Here is a 24,448-nt window from a genome sequence, read left to right as displayed (position 1 = left end):
CTTTTATAAAATACATATCATATTGCTTGTGTTCACACAGTTGGTCACTCACACACACACTTGCCTTCCACAGTTACTGTGTACTCTTAAATTATTACAGTTTCTGTTATATAAACTTGTTTTAATTCATAGATTGCTATGGTTTGTGTTTTTAAGACCCTTTGGACAAAGTCTAAATATAGCCAGCATTGCTGAAATCCATTAGGCAGAGCTCATTAAGCTGTCGTGTACTCTCTATAATTTGCTTTCCTATTCCTATCGGTTACAAGGTCTTGGAGTATCCATAAAGCCTGGTCCACTGCTCTCTAATTGGCCTCCTCCTGTTTGACTGATTCATTCCTGTCAGAGACAGTCAGCACAGAAACAATTTGTGATGTCACAAACTTGCCATGTCACTGAATGAATCAGACAGGAGGAGTCTGGTTCTGCTGCTAAGCCTGTGTTCACATTTGATCCTGGCAATTGAAGGATGCTGAAAAACTGCAGAAATGATTCTGTGGATTAAATAGAATTAAATGTGGCATTAGCCTGAGCTGTGGCTCTGTCACGGAAGCCATGGCTTCTGGGGATCTGGCAGGGCAGGATACCGATGCTGCATCATTTGATAAAACAAACATTAGATGGCTTCTCGTTTTTGAGGTCATATTTACTGAAGGTGGCAGGAAGCCCAAAAAACTAACTACCGTTTACTGATTTCATTAAGTCCCTGCTAAAAAGGTAATTCACAAACAAAATAGCTATCTACTAGGCTGTGTTCCAGCTGCAGCATTTGTTACACAATTGACTTTGGCCTTGGTTCAGAGATCTAGCAAACTGGCTAGGGTAGGCTCTCCACATTTTCATTTTCACTTGTAGAAGGGCATATGGGATGCTGTAGAAGCACTTCCGATTTGCTTCCTTTCCGCAGTTCTTGTATGAATGTCTCAAAGTCTGCAGCTGTTGTGTTTACCCACATGATGAACTAGACTCTCTGCCAAGACCTGTGTAGCACCTGTGATCTCACCACATTAATGTAAATTGTCTTGCTGTGCATTTGTAAAGGATGACCTAATATGATTGTAAAAAACCAATAATTGTGGAATTCTTCAGTCTTTGGTAGGAAACTAGGACAGTGAGCTGCAAGAAAATATTTGTTCCTGTATTTTCTCAATACAGTTCATTTGGACTTGTACCCTTGTGGCACATCTCAGGCATAGCGTGTGCCTATGGAATGCACCTAATCTATTTGTCCTATATGTGCATTCTTGATGATGCACTAGTTTTCTTTTTTTATCAATATTGTGAACTGGAGAGGTTTTAGGACCAACATGAGCTGTGTGATCGACACTTCCCAGGGTCTGTGCAGAGATGACCTGGGAACTGAAATCCTTATTTTCACCAAGAATCCTGGCTGCACAACTGATTGTTCAGGAAAGGATCTGACCATAAGTACAAGAAGTAGCAGTTTGGATATTCCCTTGTCTGACCGTGACAACATTCCACTATATTTTCACATCTTTCTAAGTAGCATGTTGCTGTGAAAGTTTGCAGAGCTGTTCATGATGCACCAGCCATAGTATGGACAACAATTGGCTTTTGGTTCCCTTTGTGAAACTCCTTGTTTTTGTAATGGTAATGATTAACATAGTTGATATAAAGTGATATTCCTATGAATTTGTTGCAGTTTTACTTTCACATTAACCAACAATATCCTTTTCCACGTCTTGTAATTCTAGCATGCCAGATCTTCAGAGGGTTGATATGGTACATAAAGTATCATTTTATATGGTTCTTAAGTACCCAAGAAGGATTGCTAAAAACCTTCAGCATCATTTGACATCTGTTCCCTTAAGACCAATAAGGATATTTATTTTGTTCTGAACATACCATCTCAATGTGGCCACTGCTTTGATTTTGTCACCAAACAAATCGCATAGCGGGGGGAGTTAGCATTCTAAAATGCCACCAAATGCTGTGTTGGAACTCGCATAAAGAGAGACGTTTCAGTTTTCATGCAGAATTGAAGCCTCTCTCTTAGTGTGAGTTCTGACTTAGCATTTAGTAATTTTTAGAATGATAATCTATGCAACTTGTGAATTAGATGTTCAACCATCTATTGAGAAATCCAGTCTTGACTAGAATCCTGTACTTCCAAGTTTCTGAATAGTCATCTGTTGGGACATATGCGTACATGTGAGAATTGTTCCAAAATCTGTCTCTCAAATGCTAAGTTATTACTTAGCTGAAAGATTAAACTTGTTTGTAATGAATGCTGAATGGTAGGTTATAACTCATCTATGAGCTACAGGGGGCTTTTGTTGGACAGGGTTCCTAATACTAGTTGGTGTATAGTTTTGGCCATATTTGAGAAACTGAATTAAGTTTTGTATGTTACAACTGATTTGTACCCATTGCAGTGCTAAAATGTCTTCAACTCTGGTTGTGGTGGAAAGTGCCATCAACTCTCAGCAGATATATGGCAGCTCCGCAGGGGTTTCAAGACCAGAGACGTTCAGAGGTGGTTTGCCATTACCTGCCTCTGCATAGTGACCTTGGACTTCCTTGGTGGTCTCCCATCCAAGTACTAATGAGGGCCAATCCTGCTTAGCTTCTGAGATCTGATGGAATCGGGCTAGCCTGGGCCATCCAGGTCAGGGTTCTTCAACTCTAGCCTTTCTTGAATAATGCATTACGTAGGTAACTTTCTTATAATCTGTCTCTCCTTACTTCTCACAAAAGAACATAGCAGGGAGTCTAGAAGTGAATTCTGACGAAAAATAAATTGCTTTGGCTAGAAACTCCTCTTTTATAGATGACATTTCTAAAGCTCCTTAGTGTGAAAGAAGGGAGTTGGTAAAGCAGTTCACATGAATCATGCCCACCTCTGCCTTCCCACATACGAAGCTATCAATAGTCTTAAGATGCCTCCGTCCTACCCTTTTATTTTTACTTTGTCTCTCTTTAAAGAGGATTGCATCTTTAACTGGTTTGTAATATGAAAAATGCTATCGGTTCTAGGATATTTTTCATTCAGTTTCATTTTAATCAAGGTATGTTACCTTTCAAGCTTTGAGAATTTTCCCTTGTGTCTGCAGCTAACTCTTTTCAACTAAAGGGAAGGGCTAGTGGGATTATCATTTTTCCTCTGTATGGCATTCTATATGATGGCGTTATTTGTTCCTTTTTGTGTAAGTGCTTTCTTTATAGGCATTAAATGATATAGAAAGCTATGCAAAGTTTGACAGATAAGTTTCTGCAGTATCAGGCTTTGAATCCTGAAGGCTATTGGTCTTAACCTCTGTATGTTTCTTCTTTGTTTTTCCTTTATGCACAAAAGAAGCTTTGATTTTGCAACTTCTGTGAGTTGTTGCCCTTGAGTGGTCTCCTGGAATTCGGGATTCAGTCCAACAATCTTGAAGCAGATTCATAATTTGTATCCCTGTAGTTAACATTAGTGCTTGGTACAGACAACAGGTAAAGTGTAAAGAGGTGTGTTTGTCTCTGGACAAGTGGTAGGCACATGCTAGGTTGTTGGGAAAGAAAGGCAGATTAATAGTTAACTAACATTACTACTCAATAGCAACAAAAGGAAGAGATTTCCATTTGGATATTTACTTTAGGAGTAAATAGACTCAGCATTTTGAGCAGTGTCCAGGTTCCTCAATATGACTGTGTTCCTCATTCAGAGAAGTTGGTTGGCTGATTGTTCATCAGTATTATTCCAAAGTACCCAACATTTTTCCAGTCTGTTTGTGTTACCAGGCAGATATATCTTTTTGCCTTTGTGAATGTGCCAAATAACAATGTATACTCAAACCAGGTGGCCATTCCTTGATCTTGGATGTTCTTGTCTTCTGTCATCCACCTCAAGAACTTTCTTGGTTAGAAGTGCAGAATATAAATGTTGCAAATTTTAAAAATTAAATGCAAAACCTGATATTGAGAAATTAGGCACAGCAGCAATGTGGATCTTGGTCATATGTTGGACATTTTTTTAAATGATAGTACAAGAACATAGCATCAAAAAGTTCTTTTTTATACATAAAAGAATGGTTAATAATGAAATGCTGGACATCGGCATAGCCACTAATCATAATTTGAGGTCTAAATTTGTTGCATCCATCAGATACCTGAAATGTGGCTTTTGTTTACAGCAAAGTTCTATTCTTCAGGGTAGTACCTGCCAAAATGATGTCTGTAATGACTGGATCCCATGGATTCAGAGATGCTTGACAGAAAGTCTAGGGCCCTTTAGTGATGTCCAGTAACATGAATAAGAAGGCAATGGGTATTGTCAATGTGTATCAGATGTTGTACTTGCACAGGTTTTAAGTGTTTGCTGTATTCTTATATAGCTGGTGGTATGCTGGGGTTTTTTGTTTGTTTTGTTTTGGAAAACCAATTTCTAGAGCCATGAAGTATTGAATCTCCATTTAGTGCCTCTACTTTGTCAGTGAAATACTAAAGGTTAAGAGACGGGGCACGCTTTTGTTCAGACAAAATGATCCTGAGAGGAAATGTTGTTTTTGAAAAATTGGCTGATCTAGCACAGCAAGACACAGTTTGACAAATGCTGTACTTGGGCCAATCAGTTTTATAGTCACCAAAGCTTTAAAAATACTCCCGTTCCTAGTGGCCAATAATTACTTTTTTAAACCCATTCTCCACAGGACTGAATAAATACTTCCGGTTCCTTGGTGCAGAATCAAATGTATGGAAATTCTGCAGCCCTGCCAGTGACCCATTAATATATAAAAAATCTAGGCTTGGGCACTGCCTAATTCTCTCTGTTCTTTATGGTAACTTCTTTCAGGGAATCATGCGGAAAACCCAAACTGAGCTAGTAATAACCTTGCCTTACACTGTCATAAACCTGGCACATCTGAATAGGGGATGGGAGGAATGGAACTGCTACTGCAGAAGTACAAAATAGAAGAACTCAAGCAGATCCGGGTGGTGAGAGTGATGCAGCCAACATGACAACTCTCCGCAACACTGGTTTCTCCCTTCCCTTGCCCCAGTCAGAGTCAAACAATTACCCTATCAAGGTCAGTACTTTCTACTCTGACAGTAACCATTGTCACTCCCCAAGTTCTCAAGCAGAGGCCTTTCACACCACCTGCTACCTGATCCTTTTAACCACAGGTCCTGGGGATTGAACGTGGAACTTTCTCCACCATTGAGCCATGTCCCTCCTAAAGGATCAGAGGGCAGCCATGCAAGATTTTTTTTTTTTATGACTGACATATTCAGGGTGGGTTTTTAAAAATTTGATTTGGTCTAAAAAAAATTATCCATCCTTGGTTTCTTGAGGAGTGACCGTAGTTCTGTGGGTAGGGCAAACATATACAGAAAGTCTCAGGTTTGATCCCTGGCATCTCCAGCAGTGATGCTGGGAAAGATTTTCTTTTCTCTTTATTTTTTACTGGAGACCCTGGAAGAATCACTGGCAGTCAGAGAAGATAGACAGGGCTCATGTTCTGGCTCAATATAAAGCAGCTTCATTTATGTATTTAAAGTATGTATATCCCTTCTTTCCACACTTCCTAAGGCAGCTTACAAATTTAAACATATCAATTAATGTACATTCACTGTGGTGACTTGTAAAAGTAGCAGGACATCTTTTCAAAACTGCCTTTTCAGAATGCTTGCAATCACTGCTTGGGGTGCTGCACACCGCTGCAAGGGTTTTGGTGGGACTGGCAGTGATCTCGTGGGACCTATCTTGTGAATGTTTCTTACTACAGTGATATACCTTGAACACTGCTGTTATTGTCTAGTGTATTCATACTACTTGGTCTGTCTGAAGAGAAGCTTGCCTAACAACTTTTTTTTTTGCTTAACATGTACATGTGACTCATAACTATAGAGAAGCTAGAAAATCAGGTTTAAAAGAAAGCAAAAGCACGGATAACCATTTTAGAACAAGAATATCATAAGGTGTACGAGAATATAAAATTGTCACAGTGAGTCAGACAGTTGGTCAGTCTAGTTCAGCGACGTTTACTCTACCTAGTGGTGGCTCTCCAACATCTCTACCAGAGAACATCTGATATCTGAGAGCCTTCAGCTGGGGATGCTGGAGATAGAACTGCCTACCAGCAAAGCTTGTTTAGCCTTCCTGCATATGATTTATGCAATCAGTCTGGAATGGGGCTTTTAAAAGGTTGCTTCCAACACTGTTATACTTTGTCGGGTGCATTAAAAATCCCACAGTTGTTTTATATTGGGAGTTTTGAAGACGGATGAAATACGTCAGTGCTGCAAATGCTGGTGTGGCAGTATTTACAGCCAAATAATACTGGGAGCGCTCTGGCTTTGTTTTTCTGGGACTCTTAATATTGACACTTTCACTATGTTGTGATCCTAAGTGCTTCTCTAACCTACTGCTATTGTGCCTTTCCCCCCCCCAAATAAGCAGTTAACTATTGATACAGGTAAACTATTGATCAGTCATGATTCTGTACATATGAATCTGCCTTATACTGAATCAGGCAGGCCCTTGGTCCATCAAAGTCAGTATGGTCTACTCAGACTGCCAGTGGCTCTCCAAGGTCTCAGGCAGAGGTCTTTCATGTCACCTAATACCTGATCCTTTTTTAGCTGGAGATGTTGAGGATTCAACCTGTGATCATCTGCACACCAAGCAGATGCTCTAGCATTGAGCCCCTCCCTGGTTAGATGGAACTGGGAATGTTACTCCATTCCCACCCCCAGTAAAATAAATACACCTTGAGCTTTTAAAAAAAATGACTTGTGGTCAGAATGACCATTACAATACCTGTCATTTCTTCGTAGATTTATGGTGCTAATTGGAGATAGTTCTGTCATGATCATAGGATGGGAAAACGTCTCTCTGTGAAGTGGAATGCTGCAGACCCAGTACAGCCGTATATGTTTGGTGCACATTCTGCTAGCAGTTTGATTTAATTAGCTGTTTATATTGTAAGTTTTGCAGTGCAATCCTGTGCAGAGTTACTTTGGTCTCAGCCTTTTGACAGCAATGGGCTTGGGTTGGCAGTGCAATCCTATGAAAACTTAGTCCAGGCTATCTTGGTGAAAGAGCTAAAGAGGAAGTAAAATCAAATCTAAAAACTTGACCCAGCACTGGGACATCATCAGTTGTTTGTGTTTGTGCCTACTTAGGATGCTTCTTTAGTTGTGAGATGTAGTTCTACTGTCTTTTATGTGTGGGGAGAGGGAGAACGTTAATGCCTATACTGTTGGTATAAAAGATGTACCGTGGAATACTTCAGGTTTAGCATGCTGGTCAACTGACTCGTCAGGTATCCATTAATTGTCTATTCTTTGTCCACTGTCAATTATTGTCAGAAATTCCGTGAGACCAAGAATGCCACTCTAAGCTCCTTGGAAGCATGGCAAGATATTTTATTTATTTATTTATTTCAATTTATATTCCACCTTCCCGCAAGCGGGCTCAGGGCAGATCACAAGTAGGCTCTAAAACACATAAATATAATATTCCAGAATAATTAAAATATGAATAATTAAAAACAGTTTAAAACAACATAGATTAGAACAAGTGACATTATTTATATCTACATATAATTTCTGGGCTGGCACCGTTGGATCTCTGAGATCTTAAACTAGGCCACGTAGAGATGGTAAGCTTCAGCAAGGGAGGCCAGTATTAGATAGCTGCATACCATTTTCATATTCCATCACCAACAAATTGGGAGTCCATTTCCTTCCAAACAAGAAGAATGATCAGGTGCAAAGGTCCCAGCCTAGGACCGCCTGTGATTCTTGTTTTTCTGCAGTGGTAACTAGGGAGTACCTCTTCCATGTTTCAGCTCTTTTTATTGGTAACCAGTGGCTTGGATCCTACGGAGGATTTCTGTTGGCAGAAGGATAGGCAATTTTTGCCAATTCCCTCCCCCTTCCTGCTGCAGACCTCCAATCCCCCCACCCCCGAAGCAGTGTGACGTTGCAGTGTGGGAGGAGGTGAGAAAGTTATGCTTCATGAAAGGAGATCCCTTTCATCTGCAGAAATCCTACATGGGATCTAACCCATAATTTGATCATGATGATCTGAGATAAAAGCCAAAGAGAAGTAGTATTCAGTGAACTGTTCATGTTTATAAAAAACCTTACTGACATTACGCTCATTGAAAGTGGTGGTGTAAAACAATTAACTAAATCACTTGGTAATTGATCAGCAATTCTGATGCTTACACTAAAGTTTCCTCTTTGCTTCTAAGAAAGTCAGTGCTTTAAACCGTTGTTTAATAGTTCACACCATTGGACTGGTCTGTTGACCAAACCTTTTTCTCACCTACCCTGTGGTTGGGAATTGATTGTTCGTCTTAGAATATGGCTGTGTACTATGCGAGGAGTCTTTGGGTTCTACACTCATGTCACTGTGCACAGTTGTTTTGATAAGCTTCTCTTTTAGGCACATAGCTTTAAGTACTCCAGTCTAGCAGCTTTATGTTGCACCTTGATTGGGGAACCATTTGCTGTACCTGGATGCTTCCATGGGCAGATGGTCCTTTGTCAGTACATAGGTCATATTTTGGTCATTCCAGGGGAGCAGACCCTGTGGACTGGAGTTCAGACCTTGGGCTTGCAGCAGCCATGATCTCTGCAGGTAGAGAGCAAGGCCAGTGTTCTTTCCACAGTTATGAATGGGGATCATTCTGCACAGAAAGCTGTGACTTGCTTACTGAAGTGTTCTCTTCACAAGAAAGCTCTCACACCTCAAATAACCTGATACTGTTGGTTTTCATTCATTGTGGCAAGTAACTTGCACAACATGTTTCCAATCCCTCTTTCTTTCTTTTTTATTTTTTGCTGTTGTAATCTTTATTCACAGACATGCTCTGACTGAAATCTCTGCCTCAGCTTGTAGCAGAGCATGAGAAATCTTCCCAGACAAGAGTAACAGTTCCAGCAGGCAGCTGTCTAATGAGAATGTGAGGAACCTGTTCCCTAAGCAACCAAGTATGTGGGCTGCTGCTAAGCAACAGCCATCTGGAACCCAGTTTGTATTTCTTGGAATGTACCAGCCATTTGGCTGGCCAGAGGATTAGCATACAGTTGTGGGGGGGGGGAGCTGAAAAGATAGTTTCACCAGCGTTCTGTAGCTCTCGAATCCACAAGAATTGCAAACCCCACATGGAATGATTTTCCACTCTCCCACCTATTTAAATCTTCATGAGCCCTATAAGTAATTCTTTCCACAGGGTGTATGTTGCTTTGACTGCAAAATTCTGGTTTGGCTGGCTTTTTTTCTTTTCTTTTTTGGTCTTTTCAGCCATTTCTGTAACTTATTTGGTCTTTTTGTTATATTACTTTCCCCTGTGTTTTATTACTGAAATGAATATAAGGAGAAGTCTGTGAAACAGAGGAGGATACATCTCTGTAATATGCAGTAAGATGCTTATTTTATTAAGCCAACTTCACACCTTCTTTCCAGGTGCATTTCCAGACATCATTTCTGAGTGTTCTCATGCTGCAAAGGCATATACTTTTCCTTCATTGGTTCGCAGCTCGCTTCAATACAACCATTGAAAAGAACCATGGGATGGAAGCTATCGCATGTTTTCATCGGCCTTTTTACTAGTTCAGAATATCTCCAGTATTGATTTAATAAGGCCTCTTTGTCCTCAGAAGCACAACTAGGAGTGTCCTGTTTGTCTCTCTGAAAACTGAAATTTTCAGACATGCTGTCTTGATAGAAATTGTTTGTCCCAAAATGTGCTGTATGAATGTTGTAAAGAGTCAATCTAGTTTAGGTAGTATTCTTCAACCAGTTGTTTTAATAAATTACTTACTAGTCCCATCTAATAAAATTAAACAAGCCAGGAAATTCATTTTCCCCATATCCTCTTTCCCACACTAGGAGGAAGGGGAGCAGGAGTGGACTAGGAAGCCAAAAGAGCTCTGGAAAAGGCTCTCCCCCGCCTTTTACTGACAGAAACCAAGGTTTGAAGGCTGGTGGTACAGTTGTGGTTGCCTAGCAACCCTGAATATGACCACTGAGATCTTAGAAAGGTATTCATTTACAGGCACTGCTTCTATTGGGGGGGGGGGTTAACCCCTTTTTCAGATTTCAGATTTTTCTGCAAACCTGGGGCTTTTCTCAGGTTTGGCGAAAGACCTATCTTGTCTATTCGTGGCTCCAGTCTCTGGATTTAAGTATCCTCAGATGGGTTGTGTTGAGAGAGACATTGATTTTCTCGTGAACTCTCAGATACTGATCTTTTTCACTGCTAGAAAATGGCTGATTAGGATAGTGTGCCGTGATGTCAGGGTAATATGACAGCCATGCCTAGAACTTTTTCCCCTCTCAGGCTAATATGCCATTAAGATTAGATATGGCATTGACCATAAGATTTAGCACCCTTCAAACCCTTTGTGGCTGAAAGGGGATTCATAGGTCTGGTGTGTGTGTGTGTGTGTGTAATGTAATGGTTGAGGAAATTCTGTTTCACTGTATCTGAAGAAGTGTGCTTGCATGCGAAAACTTATACCATGAATAAAACTTTGTTGGTCTTAAGTGTGCCACTGGACTCAAACTTTGTTCTGTTGCTTCAGACCAACACGGCTACCCACCTGGATCTCTGTGTATGTATATGCTTTAGTTACAGTAATTCTCTTTGTATTCCACTTTTCCAGATAGCTAGGAATGTTTTGAGCTAGTGGAAGTGAAATACAGGGAATCTGCTATACGATGAATATCTGGATTTTACCTAGGAATATAGGTGGATTTCGTGTGGAATTTTGCTACCTGTCCTGTAATATGCTGCCATAATTTGTTATATATAAACTACCTTTCCTCCAAAGAGGTTGGAGCGGCATATGCAGGGCCCACACTGTTTTATCCTCACAACAATCCTATAAGATAGGGTAAGCTGGGAAAGAGTATTGGCCTGAGGTCGTTCACTGAGCTTCATGGCAGAGTGGGGTTTGGAATTGGGCCTTCCAGGCCGTAGTCCCACACCCTAATATTACATGACCTGGCTCTGCCATGAAGGATCAGTGGTCAGCATAAATAGGACCCAACTTTTGTGGCAGGCAAAATGTGGTGCGGTCTACCTATGTCATGGGATGAATGCTATGTTGTCAAATGTTTTTTAGTCAGTCTTCAAAATGGTTGGTACTTTAAGTGTAATTTTTAGGAATTACATTATGCCAGGAGGGGGCAGTTACTATGATTGCCAAAGCTGTTATGAAAATCCCTGGCAGTTTTGTGCCTTAGCGAAACGTCTATGATTCACTTGATGCCATACTTTTGCTCAGCTATGAACAACTGCATATAAAATACAGCAGCTGTTCCTGACTTGGAGAGATCTAGTTTGCTTTGAAATACCCACCTCATGGCTACCTGGATGCCTGCAATATAAATTGTAAGCATTTATGTAGCATTTTCAGTGTTCAGAGTGCTTTGTGTTTCAGCCTGAACATGCAAATAGGGGGTGAAAGGGGGAGGCAAGGGCTGGATGAGAGACAAGCAGCCTCTTTCTTTAAAGCATCCACAACACGTGTTGGTGACTGGAGTATTATTATGATGAGAGTGTTGGTCTCCTTGGAGACAGCAGTGTAGCTATTTATAGCTTGGTTTTCAGTGATTTTCTTGCCTGTTTCACCTAGAGTTTGACTTGGTAAGTTCCCTGTTCAGGTGAGCTAAAGTTTCAAATCTCAGCTGCTACTGCACACGATTCTGAATTTTTTGTAAATCTCTGTGTATCAAGGCTTGAGGCACACCCTTGATTATTGCCTGTTTTTGTTTTGATTTCCTTCAGAAAGCTGTATTTGTATATGTAAATTACAGTTGGGTGGCAGCGCTAGCTTACAACAAGAGTACAAAATCCTGTGGCACCTTAACAACCAACTTATTGTAGAATAAGCTTTCTACGGTCTGAACCCACTTCATCAGATGCAGAATTATGTTTGGAGTATTTACATAGAGTGAGCTGTTTGTGCTGTGCTGCACAGTCTTTTGGAGTAGCTGCCCTAAGGTGTGGATAGAAGGAAATCTGTTGGAAGAACTAATGAATGAAATACTTGCTGGAATGTAACGTCAGAAGAAGAGATGTGTGCCACAAAGGAAGGCTCATTTGTTACCAGTCTAGATATTCCAGAAATACCATTTTGCGTGAAATTTCATTGGTATATGAGAACTGGGGGAATGGTACATGTTATGACATGAGGCATGTCTGTTATTAAGATGATGTGCAGCATATTCTCTTCCTTCTAAAATTTAACATGGAGAGGCTATGTGTGGTCTTTCCATTGTCCCCCCCCCCACTTTGTATCCTGCACCATAACCAAACTTGTAAGTGACTCTATATGCTCTCTTAGATTTTAGCTTTTCTGACTTGATGCTCTGAGAACATTGCTGGGATACTTGTGAAAAATTTTAAAATCTCATTGGGAATTTATGTTGAAGGTTAAATGGTGGTGAAACCTCTTTGAGGCTATTTCTACAGCTGAAGGGTCTTGAAAGGATTGGTGACTGACATGACAGCCTCTAAATTCATGTCAGAATGGGGGGGGGGTCTAACACCAGAAAGGGGGAGAAGTCTGGCTAGAGTCTTGAAATGTTAAAAAAAAAAAAAGCAGGCACACAATAAACTGCAGGAATGTCACTAATGAGGAAATGACCTTTCAGTCCAATTTCCTACTTAACTGGATCCCTTAAACTGACTGAGGCAGCGGAAACATTTGTTAGCCTTCTCTTAATGTCAGTCAGCCATTCCCAGCTCAGTGTCAGACTTTCAAAAACAGCTGCAGCTGGCATCATGCAGATGTGGGGCTTGTTGTGATGGCTGGGGTGCAAGGCATGCTTCAGCAGCATCTCCATGGCCATGTGTTTATGATGGAAACCTTTGTGACTCTGGCTTTAAAGTGTGCAGTTTCTCTTTCTGAAATGTGTAAAGGGACTCTAACATTCTAATGCAAGGGGAAATGGAACTATAAAGATAATCTTGGCTGTAGTGTCCTTTACATTTAAGATACAGGTAACCTTAGTTATTCTTGGAATATGCTTTCATTGGCATTTGCTGAAGTTGGTTTGTATATCAAATCTTGTCCCTTGATTTAAAAAACAAACAAACCACCACACCAAAAGATTAAACTTCTTCCTGGAGCACAAATAAATCACTCCAGAAAATACAATATTTTTGTGCTCGCTTCTGAACTATAAGGAGATGCGGTGGCTCAAGTGGTTAAGATGCTGAACTGCAGGCTGTGGAAGGTCAGTAGTTCAGCAGTTCAAGACCCGGGTGCCGCAAGACGGGATGAGCTCCTGTCTCTAGTTCCAGCTCCTGCCAACCTAGCAGTTCGAAAGCAAGAAATTGCAAGTAGATAAATAGGTACCACTTCGGTGGGAAGGTAACAGCGTTCCGTGCGCCTTGGTGTTTAGTCATGCCGGCCACATGACCACGGAAACGTCTTCGGACAGCGCTGGCTCTTCGGCTTTGAAACGGAGATAAGCACCGCAACCCTAGAGTCAGATTCGACTGGCTTTCGAGCAAGGGAACCTTTACCTTTACAATATGCCTCGCTTACTGGATTTACTGCTTCTCTTACAAAGCTTTCAGTGTATTTCAGTGGACAGAATGGAATTGAAGGTTGAACACTTGCTCCGTTTCCAGCAAAAAAATCAAGGTCTCTTGCTTAAAATCATGTCATAGAATGCCTCTTTCCCATCTGCCAGTCTGAAGCAGGGAGAAATGTTCAGCCTCTAAAGAATTGTCTGAACAGCAGCACAATTAGAAATGGCTAGTGTTTAAGGATGAAAAGTGTAGTGAGTCACTAGTTAGTAAACTAACCTCCCAAACCTCCACCATTCCTAACACTAATTTGCTAAAGCATGAAAGAGTCCTCTCCCCCCCCCCCCATGCTACAAACAGGGGAAAGACTCCCTTACTGGTCTTCCTGTGCAAGGCCTTTTTGTATATGCTTCTGTGTTTGTGAGCAGTATTCCCTCTAAGCTGAGTTAGTGTGAGCTAGCTCACAGTTTTTTAGCCTCCGGCTCACACATTTTTGTCTTAGCTCAGGAAGGATGGCTCCAGAGCAAACTGATTTGTGCAGTAGCCGAATCACTCGCTCAGAACTTTAATCCCAGTAGCTCACAAAGTAGAATTTTTGCTCACAGGACTCCACAGCTTAGAAGGAGCATTGTTTGTGAGTGCTGTTTTGTCTTGCATGGAGAGGGGGTGATAATATCTGCCACATTCTTACATTGTAACAAGCACAATGGATGTGTCATCCACACATACACTGTATGGGATTCTCTTTCTAGTCTTGGCTGCAGGCACATAGACCTCTGATAGGTATTTCAGCTGCACCATTGCCTCTTTCTCCCCTTCAAGGAGCATTGCTTCAGCTGCCACTTACATGAAATCGCTCCTTTTTCTTTTGCAGGTGAGCAGTTGATTGTCCCTTGAATTCTTATCACTGTTGCTATTTAACATCAGGCTCCCAATACAGCAGATTATTGTGTCAGCTAATGTCTGCATCTCTGTGGGTCACTTGTTTTTGTTTTGTTTTTTCTATTTGCTCAAATTAAAGAGTCTTTTTGTTTTACAAAACATGCCCATTTTTACTTGTAAAGAGGCTGTTTGTGTTCTTTTCTTGTTACCATTGGTTTGTTCACTGTGCTGTTGGCAATGTGGAGACACGGGTATTGTTTAGCTGATAAACTGGAAGTTTTTAGGGATACAGACCAATGTTTGCAGAATGCTGCCGCTTTTTCTTCTGTTATGGCTCAGTCTTGTGGACAGTCATGTGGTCTAGCATCAGTAAACACAGTATGTATTACAAAAACATAGATGCATTTCTGGCCTCACTGGTCAATTTGAACCACCACCACCACCCCTGCCGCACACACAGGTACACACTTGTTATCCCATCTGAGGGTTTTTCTTTTTAAAAAAATAAGTGACGTGTGCGAGTTTTCAGACAGAAGTTTTTGGCTGCTACCGTAAATTAGTGCGCCCACCTGGGCTATGATTTTCAATGGGTGGCAGGTCTGGAATTTGGAATCCAGGTTTTCCTCCCTTTGAAGATGTGGGTCCCAATTAGTGGGGATGTGCTAGCAAGGTCATGCTCAAGATCCTACAAGCTAGGCTTCAACAGTACGTGGATAGAGAACTACCAGAAGTACAAGCTGGGTTTCGAAGAGGTAGAGGAACTAGAGATCAAATTGCCAACATTCGCTGGATTATGGAGAAAGCAAGAGAGTACCAGAAAAATATCTACTTCTGCTTCATTGACTATGCTAAAGCTTTTGACTGTGTGGATCACAACAAACTATGGCAGGTCCTTAAAGAGATGGGAGTACCAGACCACCTCACATGTCTCTTGAGAAACCTGTATAAGGGCCAAGAAGCGACAGTTAGAACCGGATATGGAACAACTGATTGGTTCGCTCACAGCTCCTATATCCCACTGCCTTCCCAAACCATATCAGGCAGGCTGCAGAACCGGTTATGAATCTCAGACTAGGGAGCTCGTTCAAATCCCAACTCTGCCATAAAACTGACTGAATGACCTTGAATCAGTTGTACCCTGTGTGTCTAACCTACCTCCCAAGGTGATTGTCAGGATAAAATAGGGGAAGGAAGCCTTCTATGCCACCTTGACCTCCCTTTGATGAAGGGCAGGATAGAAATGCAATGCCCAGCCAGATGGAGGGGAAAACCTCTATACTCGGTTTTGCCATGTCCTTAGTAATTTTCGTGTTTTGGATTATGACCATACCAAAGGTAATATGAATCTTATCCCTTGATTTTTAAAAAATGCAATGATGCTTATATTCAGAAGACAGACACACCACTTATAACAAACTTTTGCTGTGGAAGTACCTTAATTGTGATACCTGACTCATTATGAGTAAACGAAGCTCAAGTGTCATCAAAAGATAATTGAATGTTCTCCTGCAATTGTGGGAAGTGTCTAGAAAATCAGGCTGGCAAATAGGTTTGTTGGAGGATCCTGTGTGGTAGGTTAGGCTGAGAGAGGTTGACTGGCCCAGTGTTACCCAGCAAGCTTCTGTGTCAAATTCAGGATTCAAATCTAAGGATCCAAGCCTGATACGAACCCCACTGCACCATGTGGGCTCTTATTAGACTCTGTTATTTATTCACATGATGAAGTTGATCAAGTAGTTCTCAAGGACATTTAGATCGTTCACTAACTCTCTAGGAAATAAATGTGTACGTGGTACTTGTGGAACTTGTTGCTTTAAAAAAAAAGGAACTTGCTGCCCTGACCTGGATAGCCCAGGCAAGTCTAGTCTTGTCAGATCTCGGAAGCTAAGCAGGGCTGACATTGGCAAGTACTTGGAAGGGCAACCTCCAGGGAATACCAGGGCCAGGGGGCAGAGGCAGATTATCAAGCCACCTCTCTGAAACATCCTAGCCCCACTAGGGGTTGCCAGAAGTCACCATGACTTCCAGGCGCACAGGCGCACGCACACACACAAAAAAAATAGTTTTAAAAAGGGAACTTGCTGTGGCACGGCATAATGGAGTAATTTTGAATAGTATGCCTCTTATATCTTAATCATAAGAAGCACTTAGGAATTTAATAGTGCAGAGTTTCTCCAATCAAAAATCAATGGTCTTAGAGTGGAGTAGCTGCATGGGACTGCAGTATATTTGTGCCAGTTAAGAATATGATGTGTTTTAATTACATTATTAAGGGGATTTAAAGGCTTGCTTGTTTTGCAATTTTTCTAGTAAGCCTTTAATACCAGAGTAAGATGCACATATTTCAATTTGAATCAGAATTCTGCATCTGAGCAGGGTTAAAAAATAAATAAATTTCATTCCTAGGTAAGGAATGACTGTGCATGGTTTACGCATAGAGTGTTCCGAAGGTTATTTTTTTCAGAACTACTTATCAAATGATTGCTTGTGCTGCACAGAAACGGACATTGAGTTCAGGATACATATTAGTGCATTTGCTACAGTGATTTTTTTTAAGTAAAGGACAGGTGGGGTAGCTGTAATTATATGAAAAGCTACTTTAAAAAAATAGGAACATTTCAATATGCCCTTTTCTTGTTGGTTGTGTATATAGTTGGTCTTTTTGTGGATGGTGTTCCCAGTCTTTATTTTTCTTTTATGCAGTTGAAACAAAGAGTCATCACTGTTATTGATGCTAACCCTATTGAATTTTGTTAGTATGTATCTGTGGAGGGGGAGAACTCCATTTCATCCCAGATGGGGAAAAGGCATGTTTAAAATTATAAATTTCTAATTGAAGCATTAGGTTGTATCCTACAAGTGTATTCATGAAATTCGGTAGTATCTATTTGAGAAATTTCTTAACTAGTGAAGAGACTTGTTCAGCCAAGGGTGGAGCTGTTGCTGTGCCCTCTGCCACTCTGCCCCCTTCATCACCCTGTGGCTTAGTCTGTTGATGGCTGGTAGTTTTTGTTCTTTGGTAATTTATGTTTTCTGGGGTTTCGTGTGAGTGTTTGTTGTTGTACATGTGTGCATGGTCTACTTTTGACATTGTGAGCACCCTTGAATCTGCACTGAGTGGAGAAAAGTGGGTTTACAGTGTCTTTAAATAATGTTCCATCATTATTATACTGCTTTTCAAATACCATCATGTTGGTCCTCTCAGAAGCAAAATGCACAATCAGCACTAACATGTGAGGCAGGTGACTGCAAATGTGTGGCTTCAGTGTTATGTATAACTTGCTTCTGCCACTTAGGTCAGTATAAGTTACACAAACACTGTAGATTTGATTTGTCCCATTGTACAGGTTGCAGAATTTTTGTTATAATTTGGCACAGAAGTTGGTGTGTGCATGAATAAGGAGTGTATATCATCCTCACTGGAATGCTTTGGCTGGTAAATATCTGAAAGCTGAATAGGAGGAGGTCTTTGAGTGATTATAGCTTCTAGGCAACTCCACCAAGTCCCTTTTAGTAACTTTTCTTTTGCTCTCAAGGAATCCAAGTGAATTTTTTTTGTCCACTATGGAGTACAAACAGCACAGCAAACAAAGTGTTCCTTGTCCCCTTAGTGTTTTAAATCTGTCATGTCACTGGTTATTTCTCTGGGTACTGATTTTTTTTCTGTTTCCCCCACCCAGGTCTGTTTCTTTCCCATCCTTGGTATTGGGGCCCAAATAGAGACAGAATTTATAGCAGCTGTAAAATTGTTGGTGCATTCCAGTTCAGGTCTATGTTTGGCTGTTTTTTATATATAGCTATCACTTAAGAGAATCTACTAGGGAGATATATTATTAATTATTTTTTCAGAATATAACCTTTTCAAACCTAATTTCTAAAATAATTTGAGTGCACCTTATCAAGGGCGCCACTGGACTTTTGTTCCACATTGCTATAACAGACTAACATAGCGACCCCTTTGCAATCATGGAAGAACATTCAGACATTCAATCTCCCACATGCAGTCTGATACAACACAGTCTCATTGCAGATCATGCAAGGTCATGTACTTTGGCACTTAACCTAAAAAAAAAAAATTCAAGCATGGCCACACGGATCTGTAATGTGTTCAAAGACTGTAATACACATCAGTATATCTTGCCTGTAAGGGCTTTTCCAGTCATTTTGAAGGTGATGATACTTTTGTGTGCATTCATTTTCAGAACTGCCAAACCCCACAGGGCATCAAGGCCACACCAATAGTTCACGTTCACACTGACCTGTATTACCTGCATGAGACAAAACTGAAACAATATTGGAGATCACAGCTTCTGTCCCCAAATAGCTCTGGAGTAGCAAGATGTTTCTGTTCATCACCACCACTGTGATGAAAAGAATTCACTATTGCGCACGCAAAGGCTTAGTGTGAATTTTCCTTTGCTTCTGGCCTCACTTTTCAATTGTTTCCTGGGCATAATGTGTAACTTTGTGAAGGCTCATATATATGGTAACCAGTGTTCCCTCTAAGCTGAGTTAGTGTGAGCTAGCTCACAGTTTTTTAGCCTCCGGCTCACACATTTTTGTCTTAGCTCAGGAAGGAGGGCTCCAGAGCAAACTGATTTATACAGGAGCCAAATCGCTCGCTCAGAACTTTAATGCCAGCAGCTCACAAAGTAGAATTTTTGCTCACGAGACTCCACAGCTTAGAGGGAGCATTGATGGTAACTACTGCTGGAATTTCCTTTTTCAAACAGCAAGACAGATTCTAAAAAGAGAAATCAAGGTAGTGGAAGTAAGACTTGGCTGTGTGTAACTTGATACAGGATGTAGGAACTTGAAGGCAGAATGTAGGTCAATATGTTTTGTAAGCTGAGGTAATGATTGTGGGTGTTCCCAGAGGAAAATAAACACTTCTTATTGTGCAGAGAAATAATGTGTGAAAGTAGATACAGGTGGGGTAGCTGTGTTGGTCTGAAGCAGCAGACAAAGTCTGAGTCCAGTGTCACCTTTAAGACCAACCAAGTTTTATTCAAGGAAGGTATAAGATTTCATGTGCAAGTACACTTGCGTATACCTTGAATAAAACTTTCCTGGTCTTAAAGGTGCCACTGGACTCAAACTTTGTTCAACATGCGAAAGTGTTACAGTTGGGTATTTTGTTTTTTACTGATTTGTTCCAAAAGTGTAGTAATGCTGCTAGTCTTTTTGTTTTTGTTTTTGTATATTGTGTGTGTGTGTGTGTGTGTGTGTGTGTTTGCAAGCCTGGAAGTCATGGTGACTTCTGGCAACCCCTAGTCGGTCTAGGACATTTCAGAGAGGTGGCTTATATTACCTGCCTCTGCATCCTGGCCCTGGTATTCCTTGGAGGTCACCCTTCCAAGTACTTGCCAGGGTCGGCCCTGCTTAGCTTCTGAGAACTTATAAGATCGGGCTTGCCTGGGCTATCCAGGTCAGGGCTAATGCTGCTAGTCTTAAAATGGAAATTTGGCTACTCTCTATCATTTATAAATTGTCAAAACAACAAAATTCCTTCTGGAGAAACTGAGTTTGTCTTGTGTTATTGTTCATAGTAACAGCTGCTGCTTTGAATTGTTGTAGAATCCTCCTTCCCATTTCATTGTCCCCAAATCGAAGGGAAGATGAGATGAAAATAGAAGTGCTCATTCTGATATCGTCCTACTTTTCTTCCTGTCTCTCAGAATTTTTATAGTTACACTGTGGTTGTCATCACATTCTCTGTAGCTGCTTTCATGTCTAATTGGAAATTAGACATGTCTGGAGCTACATACTGATTACTATTCCTTCTTTGAAGTTGCAGCATCATTTTATTTAAAAGCAGCTTTAGCAGTTTTACCCATATAAAGGCAAACCTTACCAATTTTGTATCTCATTTCTTTGCTTTGGGTAACAGTTGTGTTCCTTAGGCACCAGCTGGAAGCAAAAGCTTTGTTGCGGGTTCTGTATTTCTACTAGAATAGACATCTGTGAGGATACCTAAACACTTCTTTAATTGATCTTCCTTTGGTTGAGGTGATGGTATGTAGCTGGAAGCCCAGCCAGCCCAATTTCAGGCAAGCAGAGAGTTTTCTCAACAGAGCAGGTGGAGCTGTCTTGAAATGGAAGGGCTGATATTTCCCCCTGTCTGAATTTAGTATGCTGGGCATCCCTTTTTCCTATTGTGAGCAATGAATATTATTGAAGAGATTAGCTGTTGCCATGGAAACATTCTTTTAAAAAAGTCTTAACCTAATTCTGTTTGTGTATGTTCCAAAATTGGTTCTTTAAAATCTGCTTGAGGGAGTACATCCCCCTAATGCAGATCCATAACACTCCATTCATATAGGCAATTTTCATAGGTGAGGCTCAAATGCCCTTTGAAGAAGAAGAGATTGGATTTATACCCCACCCTTCACTCAGAGTCTCAGAGCAGTTTACAATCCTCTTTCCCTTCCCCTCCCCACAACAGACACCCTGTGAGGTAGGTGGGGATGAGAGAGCTCTTGACAGAAACTGCTCTTTCAATAACAGCTCTCACAGAACTATGGCTTGACCAAGGTCATCCAGCAGCTGCAAGTGGGAGAGTGGGGAATCAAACCCGGTTCTCCCAGATTAGAGTCCACACACTTAACCACTACACCAAACCTTTGGGGTTTGTCTTATGCCTTTTGTGTTCAATATTGCTAATGCCTGTGGAACATAAAAGAAAAATGGAGGGTTCATTAATATGAGTTTTACACACTGATATAAGCCATGTGCAATGGTGTGCCCATGCTGTAACTGAGAGGAAGTCTTGGTAACACTAGAATTCCTTAATTCTAATGCTTTGGGGTGATACCTCACAGCCTTTGCTACAGTAGTTCCCTGTCCTTACAGCTCTCTGTGATGTTGATTCTTACTCAGTAAACTTGGGGTACATCCTGTTCATTTCCAGGGGAAGGCAAACCTCTCTGCACCTAAATAAAAGGAAATGAGTATTTGCAGTGAGGGCTGAGATGGCTGCAGGTTGACCAGAGATTGATTAAAAGCAAGAAGGGCTTGTGTCTGGCCTTCAGAGGTCTCAGTGGCAGTTGAGGACACAATCAGTACCACTAAAGTGTCAGACTTTAAACAGGCATTCTGCAATATCTCTTTATCTTGGCCCCACTGGGCAGCTGTGTGGGGCTGTTTCAGATTGGGCTCATGCTTAGGGTTGCCCGGACTCCCGGGCGGCAACTGGAGCGCGTGCACGCTGCACGCACGTCACCCAGAAGTGACGTTAGGACGTCGGGCACGCTGGGGGTGGGGCCACCACCCTCGGAGGGAAAACCATAGAGTTTTCCCTCTGATGGTCGTGGCCCCAGTGTACTCGGCGTCCTAACGTCACTACCTGGTGACACGCACGTCGGGGCGGGGTTCCCCCCGGGGCCCGATCCGCCACCAGCGGGGGTTTTCCCGCCCCCCAGGGGGACTTGGCAGCCCTACTCATGCTGCAGACAGTCTCGACTGGGCTCATGCTGCTGCATGGTGGTTATTTACAAAGGTTCAAAAAATGCTTGGGAGTTTTGAGCACCAGACCTTCATTGTGTATTCTGTTTACAAAAGGGAAATGGGGAAGTCACCCATATTAACAGCACATTTAATTAGGAGTTACTGTGAGATAAGCTATCAGCAAATTCGGTGGCTATGTAACTGAAAAGCTAGGGTAGGCCACTTGTTATTGTTGGACTTTAAGATAAAATTAAAATAATATTAGGTAAAGGTAAAGGTTCCCTTGCTCGTAAGCCAGTTGAATCCGACTCTAGGGTTGCGGTGCTCATCTCTGTTTCAAAGCCGAAGAGCCAGCGCTGTCCGAAGACGTTTCCGTGGTCATGTGGCCGGCATGACTAAACACCAAGGTGCACGGAACACTGTTACCCTCCCACCGAAGTGGTACCTATTTATCTACTTGCAATTTCTTGCTTTCGAACTGCTAGGTTGGCAGGAGCTAGAACTAGAGACAGGAGCTCACTCCATCTTGCGGCACCCGGGTCTCAAACTGCTGAACTACTGACCTTCCACAGCCTGCAGTTCAGCGTCTTAACCACTTGAGCTGATATTACATGATAAATAATAAGATAATAATAGAAACTATGGAATAGTGGTTAGTGTGTTTTTTCTAGGATTTGGTAGACCCAGGTTCGAATCTCTGCTCTGCCATGGAAGCTTGCTGGGTGACCCACTCTCAGCCTAGCCTACCTTACAGGGTTGTTGTGAGGATAAAATGGAGAAGTGGACAATATAAGCCACTTTGGATCCCTGTTGGGATCCAAAATGGATAAAATGGAGAAATGGATAAAATGGAGAAGTGGATAAAATGGAGAAGTGGACAATATAAGCCACTTTGGATCCCTGTTGGAGAGAAAGGTGGGGTGCAAATGAAATTAAAAAATGACAGTTGAAACATACACATTAAGGACACACATTTGGGGCCATAAAACGTTAAAAGCAAGAAGTCACTTCAAAAAAGTCAGTAACTGGGCCCTGACCTGATAGCCCAGGCAAGCCCGATCTCATCAGATCTCGGTAGCTAAGCAGGGTCGACTCTGACAAGTACTTGGATGGGAGACCTCCAAGGAATACTGGAGGCAGGAGGTGGGGGTAGGTTTTATTCAGACACCTCTCTGAATAACCTCCAGGCCCCCAGTAGGGGTCAGTCACCAGAGGTCGCCATGACTTCCATGTGTATACACATTCTCTCACACAGACATGGACATATTTTTAAAAATACCCCCCACACACAAAAAAGTAAATAACTGGCAGTTGCATGTAAGTTCCCTAATAATCACTAGATAGGACCAGAGACTTTTACTGCCTTGAAAGTCAAGGCAACTTAAACGTATACCCCTGGCATTCTAGAATGACCACTAAAGGAAGTCAGAACCTGACATTTTTCTGCCCTGTTTACTCCTCTTGCTGATTAATGTTGATGCTCCTTTTGGATTAGCTTAAATCCAGTTCCATGTGAAATGTGAATATGTGTGCATTAGTAATGGACACAATTTCAGATGACCCCGTATTAATTTTGTGAAATTATTCTTTAATACCAACTAGATATAGTACGGACTCTACTTTGCAAAGAAATCTCATCTTAACAAAGCTAAGCATATCTGTTGACTGATAAGAGTCCTCTTATGGCATCTTTCTTTTTCTAGGCACAAGTACCAGTTTGGTCAAGATACTGAAATTTGTCAACTGATGGGTTCAAACACCAAAAGGTGGTTTTATCAGAACCTTGGCAATAAATCAGAACTGCAGGGTTTCACACAACCTTTGTGATCCTATTCACTGTGGTTTGCTTTACAGTTTTCTAGAGGGACCTTCCTCCTCTTTCTCATTATCTTCCAGTCTGTGTTATCATGATGTTCCTCTTGAAGTTGGGGTAGCGTTGGCTATTAATGTGCTTTGGTTTGGGCTGCTGCGTGCACACTGCTGGCTAAACTGGTCTGTTCTGCATCCATGCTTGCCAGCTTCTCTGAACGTAGTTACTAATCTGGCTCTTTCTCTCTCACTCAATTTTTTTTACTGCTTTCTCTTCATCTCTCTACTTTCCTCCTCTCTCTTCATACTGTCTCACCACCACTCTCTCAGGTTCGGCATGTCTAGTGGGATATAAAAAGACGCCGCCACCAGTCCCACCTCGGACCACCTCAAAGCCGTTCATCTCTGTCACGGTACAGAGCAGCACTGAATCGGCTCAGGACAACTACCTGGACAACCAGGACCACAAGAGTGAGGTCAACAGCCAGTCGGGACTGAGCAACTCTTCAGACAGCTTAGATAGTACCAGACCACCCAGTGTGACCAGAGGCAGCATCGTGACTCCCGCCAGAGAGCCTCCTGAATTACCCCAGAAAAATGCAGCCTTGAAAAGTGACAAAGGAACACTGACTAACGAAGAGCCAAAAGTGGAGAATATCCCCAAAAGGAAGTTGTCGTCTATAGGAATACAAGTATGGAATTGTTTGTTCTCATCAACAGTACAAAACGTCCTTACAGTATAGTCACTTTAACATGTACATACTTGTTCAGCTGCTTGAACATTTTAATCTCTGTAGTGCACCTCGGGAGAA

At 41.6% G+C, this 24,448-nt stretch overlaps 1 protein-coding gene across 9 annotated transcripts in view; it reads left to right on the top strand.

The window, feature by feature from the left end:
* The window catches only part of DLGAP4 (discs large homolog associated protein 4), a 124,601-nt gene that overhangs the window by 88,442 nt on the left and 11,711 nt on the right, over nt 1-24,448 (top strand). For 7 of the 9 annotated variants that reach the window (XM_015413375.1, XM_015413377.1, XM_015413378.1 and 4 more), the window contains one exon: nt 23,967-24,328. The exons of 1 other annotated variant lie outside the window; for it this stretch is intronic. In XM_015413375.1, coding sequence (XP_015268861.1) covers nt 23,967-24,328 — 362 coding nt within the window. Of the gene's footprint in view, nt 1-23,966; nt 24,329-24,448 lie in introns of those variants that run through there. One more of the 9 variants, XM_015413383.1, reaches the window with a different exon arrangement.

The sequence above is a fragment of the Gekko japonicus genome, unplaced genomic scaffold (assembly GCF_001447785.1).
Source record: "Gekko japonicus isolate JY-2015 unplaced genomic scaffold, Gekko_japonicus_V1.1 scaffold79, whole genome shotgun sequence".
Classification (NCBI taxonomy): Eukaryota; Metazoa; Chordata; class Lepidosauria; order Squamata; family Gekkonidae; genus Gekko; species Gekko japonicus.
Note: the sequence above shows the minus strand (reverse complement) of the source record. Positions and strands in the feature narration are given on the sequence as shown.